Here is a 15,434-nt window from a genome sequence, read left to right as displayed (position 1 = left end):
TGGAATGACCCTGTACAGCAGTACTTGGTCCCAAAAGGAAAACAACTTAAAATATTTTGTTAATATCCCAGCCGGGTAAGTCTTGGTAACATGAAGCAACTGCCGTTCAAATAAGTTAAACAAATTAAAAATGCAAATAAATTCGATATAATCTCATGAATCTCAATAATTGTTTAATTTTTTTTGCCGTTTGATGGCCTTAAGCTCGTTTAGAAGCACAGTGGTCATTTATCTCTAAACTTCAACATGTTGCATCCACTTGATTGAGACTTTACTCTGTTTGACCGACTGACTGTTTGCAAGGTACTCTCTCGGAATATAAAACAGATCTACATATATTTGTCGAGCCGCTAGCAAGATACCAACGAAAACCACAAAATACTATCGGAGAACACTATTCGGCTCTTCTGACATTGGCCGCCAAACTTTTTTCCTCGACAAGAGAATCAATCTATAAACGAAAGACGAATATGTTAACATAGCAAACAAGAAGCTAATAGAAACAAATTTTTTTTTATATTTGATTTTCCGAAAAAGATTTAAAAAAATGCTCTCTTGTGCTTTTGAATGTCAATCCACTTTTTCTCCTGCATATACATTGTTTAGTGTCTGGTAGAACCTCCAAAGTCTATAAATCTGTTGGAAATCTTCTCCAAAATGTGTTACACTCTCAAATATACCGTGTAATATACCGAACAATTGTGGAAATATACCCATGTATATCGATATACCGTACATATACCGTCAACTCAATATCGTCGTCAAATTATACCGAAAAGTATAAAATATACCGTAAACGGTCACCCTGGTCAACACATGGCAATAAAAAACACAAACTTTCTCAAAAAATCGTTTCTTTCGGTCCCAAAAATATCGATTAAAATTTAATGTTTAAAATATCGATATAATATCAACAATCCTAGAGCACGCACGTGTTTGCAATTGTTATTTTTTCTTAAGAATTTTATTTTTGCAATGGCTTTTGGTCGACCTCGTGGTGGTGGCGGCGGAAGAGGATTTCGTGGCGGTGGTGGAAGCAGCGGCGGAGGTGGTTTCAAGTCTGGTGGAGGTTTCAACAGAGGTGGAGGATTCAACCGTGGCGGAGGCCGGGGTGGAGGAGGTCGTGGAGCGTTTGATAATGGTTAGTCCGATTTTTCCGTTCATAATGCATACAGATAAATACCGTAATAATTTATAGGTCCGCCAGATCGTGTCATTCCCATAGGACAATTCGCTTATAGTTGTCAGAATGACTTAATTTGCAAAGTCGGGATAGAGGATGTTCCTTATTTCAATGCACCAATATTCCTCGAAAATAAGGAACAGATTGGGAAAATTGATGAAATATTTGGCACAGTTCGTGATTACTCCGTGTCCATTAAATTGTCGGAAAATGTCTATGCTAACAGTTTCAAACCAGATCAAACATTATTTATTGATCCTGGAAAGCTATTGCCTATCTCAAGGTTTTTACCAAAACCACCACAGCCAAAAGGACCTAAGAAAAAAGGCGCATCAGGTGGACCTGGTGGTCCAAAGGGTGGTTTTAATCGAGGTGGAATGGGTAATGCTTTTAAATCAAATATGTTGACTATATATTTATATTGTTAAATAAAATACATGTATTCTAATTAGGTGGCCGAGGTTCACGCAACAGCTTTGGAGGCAGTGGCTATAGAGGAGCCGGTCGTGGAGGCGGAGGATTTAACAGAGGACGCGGTGGCGGTGGTGCAGCTGGAAACGGTCGTGGGCGTTGGTAGTTTTCATTACTATGTTCAAAGATTGTTTCTACACCAGACAAATAGAATAAAAATATACTATGTTGTGCACTCCAGTAACGAAACCCAGCTCTGAATAATAAAGAAAAATATTTGTAAAATAATGTTTCTTTGTTTTGTGGAGCGCATTACCGATAACAAATGTAAGTGGTGAAAATGCATAATTTTATTGCCGCAGCATACATACATACCTACATATATATATGGTATTAAATATTTTTAATTACATCTCGGCAGCAAATCAAATAGTGTTTATCCGGCGTCTATTCCCAGAAAAAGCTGCTAAAAACCACTGATAGTTCCCAAATCGACATCTCTTCGCGCGGACAAATTACGTTTTGAAACAACATTTCTCCGCGTGGAGACGACGCTTTCGAGACGAAATACACTTGTAATAGTGTGATATTACAGAAGTGCATGCAACACTTTGTTGCTATAGCTCTCTGAGTACCAGGCACTCATGGGGACGGACAGGCATACATATATAGCTGTATCGACTCGGCTATAGATATTGATCAAGAATATATATATGTGATTTATAGGGTCGGATACGTTACTGTGTTACATTTTTCCACCAAAAATACAATATACCCTATTTACTTTTCGACCGGGTATAAAACAGGAAACGGTCGTGATAAGGAGGGCTCCCAATTGATAGGAAAACTGGAAAATATCGCATCAAATGGTAATGGCTTGCACAGCTCACAATGTTGACACCCATCCTACGAGCTCGTTCTCTGTGATTTCAGGATATATGTACTTACATACTTACATATGTATGTATAAAGACTGGATTATTGTTCTTTAGGTAAAAATGTATTGTACAATTTACAGAACTTATAGCATAGAGGCTAATCAAGAATATTTAATATAATTTATATACATACATATGTACATATATGACAGAGCCATTAAATATGACACACATTTTTCGGGTACTCAACGAGTACCGGGTGTAAAAGCTTAAAACGAATATTTGGTAAAAGGCGGGTAAATGAGAAACATGAAACTTGTATCTGAGAAACAAACTTGAAGCTTTAAGCTGTAAAACGCTAAGTTCCAGTTGGTTAAAACCTGCCATCAGCAGCACTCCCAGTTCGTTGTTTATCGTTCAGTCGGAGATATTGATCAATTGGAAAGAGTTGCATATGTTACATTCATATCAAAAGTAGAAAGCCAACCCGTTTACATAACAGCTTATGCAGTCATGATTCGATATTCCACTAAATATAGTTGGAAAATTACTCTTCAGCTTACGCTTCTTATTAAATTTGTCAATAGTGTTAGTTTTGTTGAGTCACTAAATGAAGGCTATGGCCATGTAATTCAGCCGAGCTTCCAAGAGCGTGAAAGTCAACTTAAGATTATAAATGAGTGGAAATATTTGGACTTTGAATATCCAACTTTTGTCGAACGCCAACAAGCAATTATGAATGGGTAACCAACACAAAGTTTCGTTATAACCTTGCTGAGCTTAATCTGAGTTTCCCCATAAGCTTCCAATACAGAGAAGGAGGAATCTGTGAGCCAATTAAGTATAAGCCAGCAACAATTTTCGAGGCGGCATGTTCATTCAGTCCGTCTTGATAAGCGTCGAAACTAGACATACATATATATGTACATCTTATCCCTAATCCATTCCATGTACTCTATCTCTATTCCATTCCATCTATCATTCTGTCTTTTTCCATGCAGTCTGGTCTCGCAGCTTGAAGCTGCTGTTTTGTGAAATTCATCTGACATATTTGAATCCAAAACTTGATGTATAATACGATTTTGTAAACCCGGTATTCGAAGAGTAAATAGGGTATATTGTATTTGTGCACAAAGTGAATGTATGTAACAAAGAAGGAATCGTTTCCATAAAGTATATATATTCTTGATCAGCATCAATAGCCGAGTCGATTGAGCCATGTCTGTCTGTCCGTCCGTCTGTACGTCTGTCTGTCCGTCTTGTTGAGCGCCTTGATCTCGGAGACTATATAAGCTAGAGCCACCAAATTTTGCATCCAGTCTTCTGTATGCTCACACTGTTACAAGTGTATTTCAAAAACGAGCCCTGCCCCCTTCCTCCACCGCAAAAGGGCAAAATCCCTCCCAAATCTACAATTTTGAAGATAAAAGAAAACTTAAAACGCCATTCCGTAGGGAATGACCATGTCTATCAGATTACCAAGTTGGGTGCCTAAACCCACCCTGTCCAGCAGCTTTTGTTGTTCTTTTTACATTCTCTCATTCACACTCTGCTTCTGCTTCACTCGGCCTCTGCCTCTGCCGTCCCTCTGCCTCTTCCTCTACCGACTTTTAACCCACCCCATCCAGCAGCTTATATTTGTTTTTTTATGTGTGCGGGCGCTGCCTCTGCCTCTGCCGCGAGTCTGCAGTGTGTGGGTCTAGGGAAGCGTGTTGGTGTGAGAAGTGTTGTAGATGTAGATGACAGATGAAGAAAAAATGTTAAATTTGACAAATCACCGCTAAGGTGCAGATGTAGTACTGAGTGCCGGGTATAAAAGTTGTGACGCGTAAGAATCGTATCACACGTCACTTCTCGTTTTATTTGTAACCTACAATATATGTATGTATAGTGCGTCAGATCAATTATAATTTTTCTTCCCTGCTTCTCTGTAAAAGATGCGTTAAAAAAAATTAAGCTTAGCAATCAATTAGACACAACTATACCTTTTATCTTATCCGCAGAGACTTTATACCGAAAAATAACCTTCCTTTGGGCATTGACATTGACGTTAATAATAATCGACTATTTATTACCACGCCACGTTGGAAAGACGGCGTACCCGCAAGTTTAGGGACTATTCCCTTCCCTACGAGGGAATTAAGCCCAGCAATTAAACCATATCCCAATTTTGAAGCTCATGGGAATCCATATAATCCAGACTGTTCGAAACTGATATCGGTATATCGAACTACTATAGACGCATGTAACCGGCTCTGGCTTATCGACTCTGGTATTGTTAATGCCACCATTAACATTAATCAAATTTGCCCTCCGAAAATAGTGGCTTTTGACCTAGGCACAGACCAAATGATCGTTCGCTATGATTTGCCTAAATCGCAGGTCAAAGAGGATTCTCTGCACTCTAATATCATTATGGAAGTCGGTGATCGTTGCGAAGACGCACATGCAATTGTAGCAGACGTATGGCGGTTCGGACTTGTTGTTTATAGCTTGGCCAAGAACAAAAGCTGGCGAGTAACCAACTACAATTTTTCACCAAATCCAGTGGCTTCTGATTTTAAGGTATATGGATTGAACTTTCAATGGCTGGATGGTGTGTTTGGCATGAGTATATCTTATGATCTGAAGAGTAAGCAGCGAGTGCTTTATTTCCATCCAATGGCAAGTTTTAAGGTAAGCTATTCGAGACATATGTACATATAATAATCGGTAGATTAAGTCGTTCGCAAACAGACAGTTAAGAAATATTAGTTGTTTTGGGTCGTCGAAAGCCCTTTAGGGAAGAAAAAAAACAAATTATCAAAACTTTAACTCAAAAAGAAGAAAGCTATCCTTATGTGAGGAAAATAGTTTGTTCCTCATCTTAAATGATTCGTATTGCTTTAAAACATGTGTCCAACAAGAAACTCGTGAAATATTTGGCGCAATTTCCACATTCGGTTGAAAATGCTGGTTCCTGAGAGCAAGAGGGGTCCTTTTTAGCCGGCCAAAGAGCTTAAAAATTATCTTAAACATTTACAAAGATAAGCAAAGCTAGCTTAGCTGATTTAAGCTAGATGACAGATAAAGAAAAGATGTAAATTTGACAAATAACCGCTAAGGTACAGATGTAGTGCTGAGTGGCGGGTATAAAAGTTGTGACGCGTAGGAAGCGTCCAAAAACTTAAAAAAAAATTATTTTCCTTTGAATACAATTAAAGTAAACTATAGTGATGAAAATTTGTGGAAATTTCTTTTAAATTTGAAGTTTTTTGAGCTTTTATGAAATTGGCGCTATTTTTGTTGCCGCCAAAATACCGAAATAATTCATTTTCCTTCCAAATATTTCCAACTAAAGCCATCAAAGCATAACATTTTCCTCGGATAAGTTGAATTTAAGCCTCAAAGTTGATATAATAGTTTTAAAAACCTTCATTAGAACCATTGTTTAAAAAAAATATCTCAAAGAAAACAATTATTTTCATGGTATGTATGTATATACTTCCGTATTAGTATTTATATCCTTGCGGAGTTCCTGTTCCAGTTCGAACAGTCTAAACAAATCATACCTTGCAATGTTCATAGAATAAATTGGCTTATTTAATAGATATGTATTTATTACTTATTAACGTACTATTCTTTTGTAATTATTTTATTTTCATTAGGAATTTATAGTATCGACCGACCTATTGCTAACCGAATCCTTATGGGAAAATAAAAGTCAGGACAACGCCCAATATTTCTTTTCAATTGGCGATCGCGGATACAATGGTCAATCCTCCACATCTGGTATTGCAAGAAATGGTGTGATGTTCTATACACAAGTTCACCGAGATAACATTGGTTGCTGGGACACAGCCAAACCATATACGCGGTCCAATTTGGGAATACTCCTCGATCCAACTGTCTCCTCAACACTCATTCAATTCCCCAATGATTTAAAAGTGGACGATGGAGAAAATCAAAGCGTTTGGATAATGAGCAATCGTCTGCCGATTTACTTGTATGGCCAGTTGGATTATTCAGAAATCAATTTCCGCATTTTAAAGGGCGATGTCAACATGATGATCAATAACACTATATGCAATCCAGTCAACACATACGGTAACGGAACTAAATCTGCTATAGTGCTAATAGAGGAAGGACAGTGCTATTAAACAAATTTCAGTTACAATAAAAAAAAATTTAAAAAAACAAAAAATAACGCATATATAAATATATCCTAGACTTCATACATACATACATATGTATATATGTACGAACGAGATTTTATGTATTTAAAGATGCTTCAAATTATTCAGATGGCACCTATGTACATATATACTTACATAAATATTTACATATGTATGCATGTTTTACACTAAGGTTTAAATATTAGCTTAACCGCTAGTACAAATATATTAATATTTGCATATCCATAAACCAAACGAGAAGGGACGTGTGAGACGCTTCTTACGCGTCACAACTTTTATACCCGGCACTCAGTATTACATCTGCACCTTAGCGGTGTTTTGTCAATTTTAATATTTTTTCTTCATCTGTCATCTACATCTACAACACTCCTCACACCAACACGCTCCTTTAGCTCTCTCCCCTTCCCTAGACCCACACACTGCAGACTTGCGGCAGAGGCAGATGCAGAGGCAGAGGCAGAGGCCGCTGACTTCACGAAGCAGAGTGTGAATGAGAGAATGTGAAAAAACAACAACAAAAGCTGCTGGACAGGGTGGTTTTGGCCACTGGAAATTAATTTCTTCATTGTGGCTATAATAAAGATCCAATCGGATCCCAATGGGGATCTGATAGATATGGTCATTCCCTACGGAATGGCTGTTTTAGTTTTCTTTTATCTTCAAAACTCTAGGTTTGGGAGGTTCCGCCCTTTTGCGGTGGCGGAAGGGGCGGGGCTTATTTTAAAATACACTTGTAACAGTGTGAAGTCTGGATGCAAAATTTGGTGGCTCTAGCTTATAGTCTCTGAGTACTAGGCGCTCATCAGGACGGACAGACGGACGGACAGACAGACATGGCTGAATCGACTCGGCTATTGATGTATACTTTATGGGGTCGGAAACGTTTCCTTCTGTGCGTTACATATGTACTTTGTGCACAAATACAATATACCCTATTTACTCTTTGAGTACCGGGTATAAAAAATGCATGTGTTTAGTTTTTCCCAGAAAGTACAGCCATGAACATCCATACATTCATATACAAATTCAGCCTTGAGCTCCACACACCAGTACTTTATGCTTTGGTGTTACGAACAGAAAAGCATAAACATACATATGTATGTACATATATAAATAAATATTTATGTATGTACATACATATGTACGAGCACGTGTAGGGGGCTGGGGCCCCCCTACACACTTCATTCACACGAGGCCAAGACTGAAAATTTCTTTGTTCTAAAATTTTATCTGCTCTAATCCCAATATAGATATACATATGTACATAGCTTCAGAATTTCTGGCTGCACATGTTCTAGTGATAGTATCTGCCTGAGGCAATGCGGACAAGCGTACGCGCGCAACGATCATTTCTATTTTCCATAATTTTCTGGACTGTTGAGTTCGTATTGCGAAACGTTTTAGAAGTCAGTAAAAGGGTAAAAGATTAATATGATTACCACGATCAAATTTGGACAGATATGGTTTATGATTTATATATTGATGATTTGGCACAATGTCGAAAAAACCTTGGCAAGCGGTAAGTAGACTGTAAATGAGTATTAAAATGTATTGCTATCTCATAGCTAACCCTTTATGTACTTTGTATTCGGGTAAATATTTACATATGTACATAGATGAACACAGAAAAGCAATGCATACAGTGTACATGCATATGTACATATGCACATACATATGTATTAATGCATCCATTATGGTATATTTTCAAATATCTTAAATACTTTGCATTCAAAATTTGTTCTTACCTATTTCATTTTATTTCATATTTATATCTGTAGTGTGCTGTATTTATGCATATTATGTATGGTACAGATTTCGGATGATTGAATGTTCAAATGAACTAATTTCTTTTTTAGACAACATTTCTAACTATATTAGAAAATGTTGCATAAGTGGTCTACGGCATGCACGAACTATGGATTCCTGTGATAATATTGATTCCTCCGCATCCATTATCCCGCCATTGTGGCTTGGACTGTGTCACTCCACCCAGGAAGTGTGTTGTTCGCGAGAATTGGACCACAAGAATTGTGAATTGGGTCGATTGGCGGCGCTGAACAGAACGCGGTGCGAAGTACACTCAAACTGTAATGCCTATGCGGGCTGTTGTCGAGCGTGTCAAGTTGGCTTGGCAGTCAAGGCAAGTAAACAGAACTGCAGTGATCCATTATTTTCATTTCTTTCTGCTATTGAATCCTATCGGGCTTGCTGTAACGAAGACAGTGATTTAAATTCTAAATCCGATGAAGGGTTATATATAAGTCAACAATTAGAAAGTGACTTGGGTCTTGAAGAGGATCTTGAGAATTCGTCAGATGGTACGATTGTTCTAACAGATGATGGTAAGTCCAAAGTGTGTGCTCCTTAGTGGATGCTGGAAAACAATTCAACAGATTAATTCTCTGTTGTAAATCTAGACGATATTTGTGGAAAAATTCCAAACCTATGCGCTCACATATGTGAGAACACATTTGATGCATATCAATGTAAGTGCCACTCTGGATTTAAACTGGACAACAACAACGTAACATGCTCATCGGAAAAAAAGAGCATATGTCCCGATGGATACTATCTTGACCATCAACATGGAAAGTGCCTTGACATTGACGAATGCAGCGAGAAGCTTCACGACTGCTTGTTGACCCAGTACTGCCACAATACGATTGGCGGCTATCATTGTCTTAATATAAAATTGAATAAGTGTCCATCGGGATATCACTATGCTGCTAACGTACTAAAATGCGAAGGTGAGTCCTAAGTCTTCGTTATTCATGCAAATGTATATATATATTTTTGTATGTATGTAGTACATTTACATATGTATATATGTATGTAAATATGTATGTATATCTTATTTAACGCTTAAGGGAGAAAGTAATAGGAATGCAATGCGGTGTTTCGTTTTTTGTGGATATTCTCCACGCAATGACGGGTAAAAAAATACAAGAGCAAATACATATATACAAAAATGTACATACATATCTTAATAGCTAAATTAATTACATACAACTATCTTTACACAATGTTCACTAAACTTGAATACACACAATTCAATGTGTGTAGATGTCAACGAATGCGAAGAGTCGCCGTCGCCATGTGAACCTGCCCAACAATGCTCAAATTACGCCGGCGGCTTTAACTGTACCTCATCCGAGAGCCAATCTTGTGACATTGGTTTTTATCTCGAAGGGGGAATTTGCTCCGATATTAATGAGTGCACTAATAATACAACCCACACATGCCATGCTCACCTTCAGGAGTGCCTTAACACGCTAGGCAGTTTTTCCTGCCAATGCCAGATGGGATTCCGTCTGGATATCACTCAGAATGAGTGCGTCGGTATGTTGTACGACTCCCAGTTTATTTTTCATTATAAATTTCTTATAATACACATTCACTTGCCTACCTGAATAGACATTAATGAGTGTTCTATTAACAATCACAACTGCCTACCAACTCAAAGATGTGATAACACGATCGGCTCATATATTTGCACGGTACCTACACACACACTTATTATTTCTTAAATGTTTATTTAATTCTTCTTTGGTTTTTAGCGTCTTCAGAGTTGCGGAACGGGCTACACATTGAACGCTGAAACAGGGATTTGCGATGGTAAGAAATCTAACTGAATACATATGTACCATACATATGTAAGTATGTTCATAGCTAAATATAATTAACATTACTTGGTGTAGAAAATAGAAATATAAAATAGAAAAAACAGCCGCTGTAGCGATCCGATTCCGAGGTATATGGTTTTCTACAGAAACGGCGGCCAATTGATTAATGGTGTATTTTAAAACTAGTCAAAATCATCAAATTACTAAAAGAATTATATACACAAACACACACACACATTTAGGGTAATTGGTTTTTATACCCGGTACTGTAAGAGTAAATACGGTATATTGTATTTGTGCGAACAACGGTTGTATGTAACGCACAGAAGGAAACGTTTCCGACCCCATAAAGTATATATATTCTTGGTCAGCATCAATAGCCGAGTCGATAGAGCCATGTCTGTCTGTCCGTCCGTCCGTCTTGTTGAGCTCCTTGATCTCAGAGACTATAAAAGCTAGAGCCACCTAATTTTGCATCCAGACTTCTGTATGCTTACGCTGTTACAAGTGTATTTAAAAAAATGAGCCACGCCCCCTTCCGACCCCGCAAAAGGGCGAAAACCTATAGTTTTGAAGATAAAACAAAACTAAAAACGCCATTTCGTAGGGAATGACCATATCTATGAGATCACCAAATTGGGGTCCAATTGGATCATTATTATAGCCACAATAATTTCCAGTGGCTAAACCCACCCCTTCACGCAGCTATTTGTTTTTTGCACATTCTCTCATTCACACTCTGCTCACACTGAAACCTCCCGCCTCCTCAAAAGGGCGAAAACCTCCAAAAGCTACAGTTTTGAAGATAAAAGAAACCTAACGAGAAGGGACGTGTGAGACGCTTCTTACGCGTCACAACTTTTATACCCGGCACTCAGGACTACATCTAGATGTAGAAGACATCGCCATCCACTAGATATCGTTCACATTACAGAACACGTAGTAAAAAGCCTACTAAATAAAATGCATCAAAAAAATTAGATCAGTTAATCTATTTTCCAATTTATGAGATATTTAAAACAGCAATAAAATTGGTACTGGGTACTTTTCCCTGAACATTCTGTGCAATAATGACCGATAGGTTTCACAGCAGATTTTTCGAAAGTGGCGCCATCTATGAAATTTTCTTGTACGCAACTTTGATGGTCACTCTTTTTCTAATACGGTCTTGGTTTTAACTTTTAAAAATTAGCTTTTGGCCACTGTTTCCGCAACTTCTCGCAACCAGTTCGGATCTAAATCTCGAAATAAAAAGCCAAGTGCTGCTGGTTCGACCGAGTCGGAATTCAAATCAATTTAATCTCTTCTTCTTTTCAATTTCGATATTCACCTATTAAATGCATGTTCTTCCTCTTTCTCTATCGTATTCACATATTACATGTATGTTCTATAGCAACAAACTTCTGTGAGTATGTCGTAAATGCAACAATTCAATATCTTAATGCTACAAATTAATTTTACTTATACAAAATACTAATTGCTCCCGGCCATAAGCCCTTTGCGCTAATTTGGCCTAACAGCCACCAAAACTGGTCATTGGGACAATAGTGCATCTGCACCTCAGCGGTGTTTTGTCAAATTTTAAATTTTTTCTTCATCTGTCATCTACATCTACAACACTTCTCACACCAACACGCTCTCCGCCCTTCCCTAGACCCACATACTCCAGACTCGCGGCAGAGGCAGAGGCAGCGACCGCACAAAAAAAAAAATTTAGCAGCTTATAAGCTGCGGGACGGGGTGGGTTAAAAGTCGGTAGAGGAAGTGGCAGAGGCAGTGGCCGAGTGAAGAAGAAGCAGAGTGTGAATGAGAGAATGTAAAAAGAACAACAAGAGCTGCGGGACAGGGTGGGTTTAGCCACTGCAAATTAATTTCTTCATTCTGGCTATAATAATGATCCGATCGGATCCCAATTTGGTGATCTGATAGATATGGCCATTCCCTACGGAATTTAGATTTTAGATTTCTCTTATCTTCAAAATTGTAGATTTGGGAGGTTTTCGCCCTTTTGCGGGGGCGGAAGGGGCGTGGCTCATTTTTGAAATACACTGGTTTCAGTGTGAGCATACAGCAGTCTGGAATTTGGTGGCTCTAGCTCTTATAGTCTCTGAGAACTAACCGACAAACAAGACGGACAGACGGACAGACAGACATGGCTCTATCGACTCGTCTATTGATGCTGATCAAGAATATATATACTTTATGGGGTCGGAAACGTGTCCTTCTGTGCGTTACATACAAACGTTATTCCCCACAAATACAATATACCCTATTTACTCTTCGAGTACCGGGTATAAAAACACCATTCCGTAGGGAATCACCAAATTGGGATGCCTCTGCCTCTGCCTCTATCGAGTCTCTGCCCTGACTCTGCAGTGTGCGGCTCAAGGGGAGGGTGGCGATCTAAAGGAGCGTGTTGGCGTGAGTAGTGTTGTTGATGAAGAAAAATTGTAAAATTTGACAAATAACCGCTAAGGTGCAGATGTAGAGAACTGAGTGCCGGGTATAAATGTTGTGACGCGTAAAAAGCGTTTTCGTTTTTTTTAACTTTTGAAAATCAAAATGCGTTGAAAAAAATATGAAGAACTGTACCCCTCCAGCATAACAGGTTATCCCACGCAGTCAAATAAATCTACATAAATATTACCAATTAAACTTAACTTAACTTAATGACCTTAACTTAATATCTTTAAAGATGATGATGAATGTGAACTCAATACACATAACTGCCAGCCGAACTTCGATTGCTACAACACGAAGGGATCCTTTCGCTGCTATAGGAAAACAACAACAAGTACAACCACACCGGCCACACCATCAACTACTTCATCAACGGCTATACCCACTTTCACGGAGCCAGTTTCAAGGACTCTCTATTCAAAATATCCATACCCACTTTCTTCTCAGCACGGCTACTATGGCTCTACCATATCACGATTACCCTGCTCCACTGGCTTTCACAGGAATAATCTCGGCGCATGTGTTGGTAATTATACATAAAAGTTCCATGTTCCTATGTTGAACTGAACTGACAGTCCATTTAATTTGAGACTATATTCGGATCAACCAAACTGCTTGAAATTCGTTGATATTTTAGAAATATTTATTTTAAACATATATAGATATAAACGAATGTGTTGAAAACAATCCTTGTGGAACCCATCAAAGATGCATCAATACCAATGGTCATTTCCGCTGCGAAAGTCTTTTGCATTGCAAGGCTGGCTATAAATCAACGCCAGAGGGAACATCGTGTATTGGTACGTGAAAAGGTCTGAAAACTGTATCTGTATCCCAAGCCAAGTAAGATTTTCCTCAACACAGATATTAATGAATGCGAGACTGGCGAGCATAACTGTGGCGACAGACAAATATGCCGCAATCGGAACGGCAGCTACATCTGTGCCTGTCCAACGGGTCATGAGCTAAAACATTTGTCTAATGGCGTAAGCACCTGCCAGGATATAGACGAATGCGCTCAGGATCAACGTGTGTGTCCTTCGAATTCTCATTGCTTTAATACCATTGGTTCGTTTTATTGTGAATGCAAACCAGGCTTCCAGAAGAAGACAAGCGACGGGGACGAGAGTAACACGGCCTGCCTTGATGTGGATGAATGTCACGTTATTCCGGGCCTATGCCAGCAAAAGTGTGTCAACTTCTGGGGGGGATATCGTTGCACATGCAATTCAGGATATCAACTAGGACAGGACAACCGCACTTGCAACGATATTGATGAATGTAAAGTTCACAAGCACTACAAGCTTTGTATGGGGTATGAATCCTCGACAATTCGAGGTGGTTAACCACCTTAGGAAATCCTTTCAAATCATGTGATCTATTATTCAGATTATGTATCAACACTTCCGGATCCTACAAATGTAACTGTCCCCGTGGTTACACTCTAGCCTCAGACATGAATACATGCCGCGATATTGATGAATGTGCTGATTCCGTCAATGATGTATGCACTGGACGGGTATGTTTGTTCTTATCCATTATACATACATATATACACATACATATGTATAATTTTCTAAATTTTAACAGATATTATGTTTGCAAAAACTTCACTTAAACATTGGTTTATGTTATTATTATGTTTGTTTTTTAGAACGATATTTGCACAAACATTCGAGGAAGTTTTAAGTGTACGACTGTTAATTGCCCCTATGGTTATACCAACGACCTAGAGCAAAAAAAGTAAGATCAAAAAGTACACTGAAAATGTAATGAAGGTATAATTAGCGCTAACGAAAAATACTTCACCCTAAAACTTTGTCTCTCACCAACTTTGCTAGGAGTGCACACACCTATCAGAACCTATCAGAACAAGGCAAAATGTATATTGTATTATTTTTTCCAGCCGGTGCCGTCAAAACAGCAACTTTTGCGAAGGAGAAGACTGCTATACAAAACCTTCAGCATACACATATAATTTTATAACTTTTGTATCTAAATTGATGATACCTCCAGATGGTCGAACCATATTTACTCTGCGTGGCCCGATGTGGTATGACAATATCGATTTCGACCTCAAAATTGTGAGGATCCAAGCTTCCATCAACATCGAAAGAGCAACTGAGAACCATTTCGAGTGAGTATAAAATTCCGTAATTCTGATATTTTATGCAGTGCTATGAATATTTTTTCATATTTTTGTCTTTCTAACAGCACGTTAAAAAGCAATAACCAGGTCAATCTATTATTAAAGAGATCACTGGAGGGGCCGCAGGACATTGAGATGGAACTGAGTATGACAGTTTTTACCAACGGAATGCCTCGTGGGAAGAGTGTCGCAAAGCTATTTATTTTTGTATCCCAGCACCCATTTTGATCTAGTTCGAAGAATGCTATTTCAAAGACTAAAAAATACCAAGATTTTGCAAGGAGGACCAAAAAGCTGTGGCGGAAATTTTTGTGACTGCCTGTACACAGAGGACGTACAAAAACTAATTGTGTCTTGGACTGTTACGGAACCGCGGTCATAGGATAGCGAAGGATAAAATAGAATGTATGTATGTATATACCGCGCACAGACCATGAACGAAAATCGAAGTGGAATTTTTCCCGATGCATTATGTTGGTAATTTTATAGTCTTTGGATATATGTACATATATTTATTGGGAAATAAATAAATTGATTGGTTGATCTAAGCCAGGA

The 15,434-nt window shown here is 38.4% G+C and overlaps 3 protein-coding genes across 7 annotated transcripts; all 3 read left to right on the top strand.

Annotated features, from left to right (window-relative positions):
* The first annotated feature begins 919 nt into the window (after positions 1–919).
* On the top strand, positions 920–1,838 carry LOC117590586 (probable H/ACA ribonucleoprotein complex subunit 1). Its single transcript, XM_034283343.1, has 3 exons — positions 920–1,141; positions 1,199–1,564; positions 1,636–1,838. Exons 1-3 carry the CDS (start codon positions 976–978, stop codon positions 1,758–1,760), a joined length of 657 nt encoding a protein of 218 aa, XP_034139234.1. The 5' UTR covers positions 920–975; the 3' UTR covers positions 1,761–1,838.
* Positions 1,839–2,865: 1,027 nt separating this feature from the next.
* Positions 2,866–6,659, top strand: LOC117590583 (protein yellow). The gene is made up of 3 exons (XM_034283339.1): positions 2,866–3,215; positions 4,476–5,148; positions 6,120–6,659. The coding sequence occupies exons 1-3, from the start codon at positions 2,986–2,988 to the stop codon at positions 6,609–6,611; spliced, it is 1,395 nt and encodes a 464-aa protein (XP_034139230.1). The 5' UTR covers positions 2,866–2,985; the 3' UTR covers positions 6,612–6,659.
* A 1,293-nt stretch (positions 6,660–7,952) lies between these two features.
* On the top strand, positions 7,953–15,425 carry LOC117590579 (fibulin-1). Of its 5 annotated transcripts, XR_004574307.1 has the most exons (15): positions 7,955–8,166; positions 8,504–8,989; positions 9,065–9,394; positions 9,711–9,986; positions 10,062–10,144; positions 10,205–10,262; positions 12,966–13,256; positions 13,393–13,530; positions 13,595–14,045; positions 14,120–14,249; positions 14,385–14,473; positions 14,637–14,867; positions 14,945–15,150; positions 15,186–15,205; positions 15,256–15,425. XR_004574307.1 is itself a non-coding variant. In XM_034283325.1 (14 exons), the coding sequence occupies exons 1-13, from the start codon at positions 8,079–8,081 to the stop codon at positions 15,105–15,107; spliced, it is 2,814 nt and encodes a 937-aa protein (XP_034139216.1). In that variant the 5' UTR covers positions 7,955–8,078; the 3' UTR covers positions 15,108–15,150; positions 15,186–15,425. The 5 variants fall into 5 exon arrangements, 4 of the variants coding, with proteins under 4 accessions (XP_034139217.1, XP_034139216.1, XP_034139215.1 ...); XM_034283325.1 differs by having other exon boundaries at positions 15,186–15,425; XM_034283324.1 differs by having other exon boundaries at positions 14,945–15,425.
* The last annotated feature ends 9 nt before the right edge of the window (positions 15,426–15,434 follow it).

This window comes from Drosophila guanche, unplaced genomic scaffold, assembly GCF_900245975.1.
Source record: "Drosophila guanche unplaced genomic scaffold, DGUA_6, whole genome shotgun sequence".
Lineage (NCBI taxonomy): Eukaryota > Metazoa > Arthropoda > Insecta > Diptera > Drosophilidae > Drosophila > Drosophila guanche.
The sequence above is the reverse complement of the archived record's forward strand: the minus strand, read 5'-3'. Positions and strand labels throughout refer to the sequence as shown.

Bases quoted from the DNA above. Each gene is read 5' to 3' on its own strand.
- LOC117590586 (XM_034283343.1), top strand. From the start codon at position 976: ATGGCTTTTGGTCGACCTCGTGGTGGTGGCGGCGGAAGAGGATTTCGT. The intron at 1,142-1,198 runs GTTAGTCCGATT...AATAATTTATAG, and splicing joins TCGTGGAGCGTTTGATAATG to GTCCGCCAGATCGTGTCATT. The intron at 1,565-1,635 runs GTAATGCTTTTA...TATTCTAATTAG, and splicing joins TTTTAATCGAGGTGGAATGG to GTGGCCGAGGTTCACGCAAC.
- LOC117590583 (XM_034283339.1), top strand. From the start codon at position 2,986: ATGATTCGATATTCCACTAAATATAGTTGGAAAATTACTCTTCAGCTT. The intron at 3,216-4,475 runs GTAACCAACACA...TCTTATCCGCAG, and splicing joins CAACAAGCAATTATGAATGG to AGACTTTATACCGAAAAATA. The intron at 5,149-6,119 runs GTAAGCTATTCG...TATTTTCATTAG, and splicing joins ATCCAATGGCAAGTTTTAAG to GAATTTATAGTATCGACCGA.
- LOC117590579 (XM_034283325.1), top strand. From the start codon at position 8,079: ATGATTACCACGATCAAATTTGGACAGATATGGTTTATGATTTATATA. The intron at 9,987-10,061 runs GTATGTTGTACG...CTACCTGAATAG, and splicing joins CACTCAGAATGAGTGCGTCG to ACATTAATGAGTGTTCTATT. The intron at 10,145-10,204 runs GTACCTACACAC...TTTGGTTTTTAG, and splicing joins TCGGCTCATATATTTGCACG to CGTCTTCAGAGTTGCGGAAC.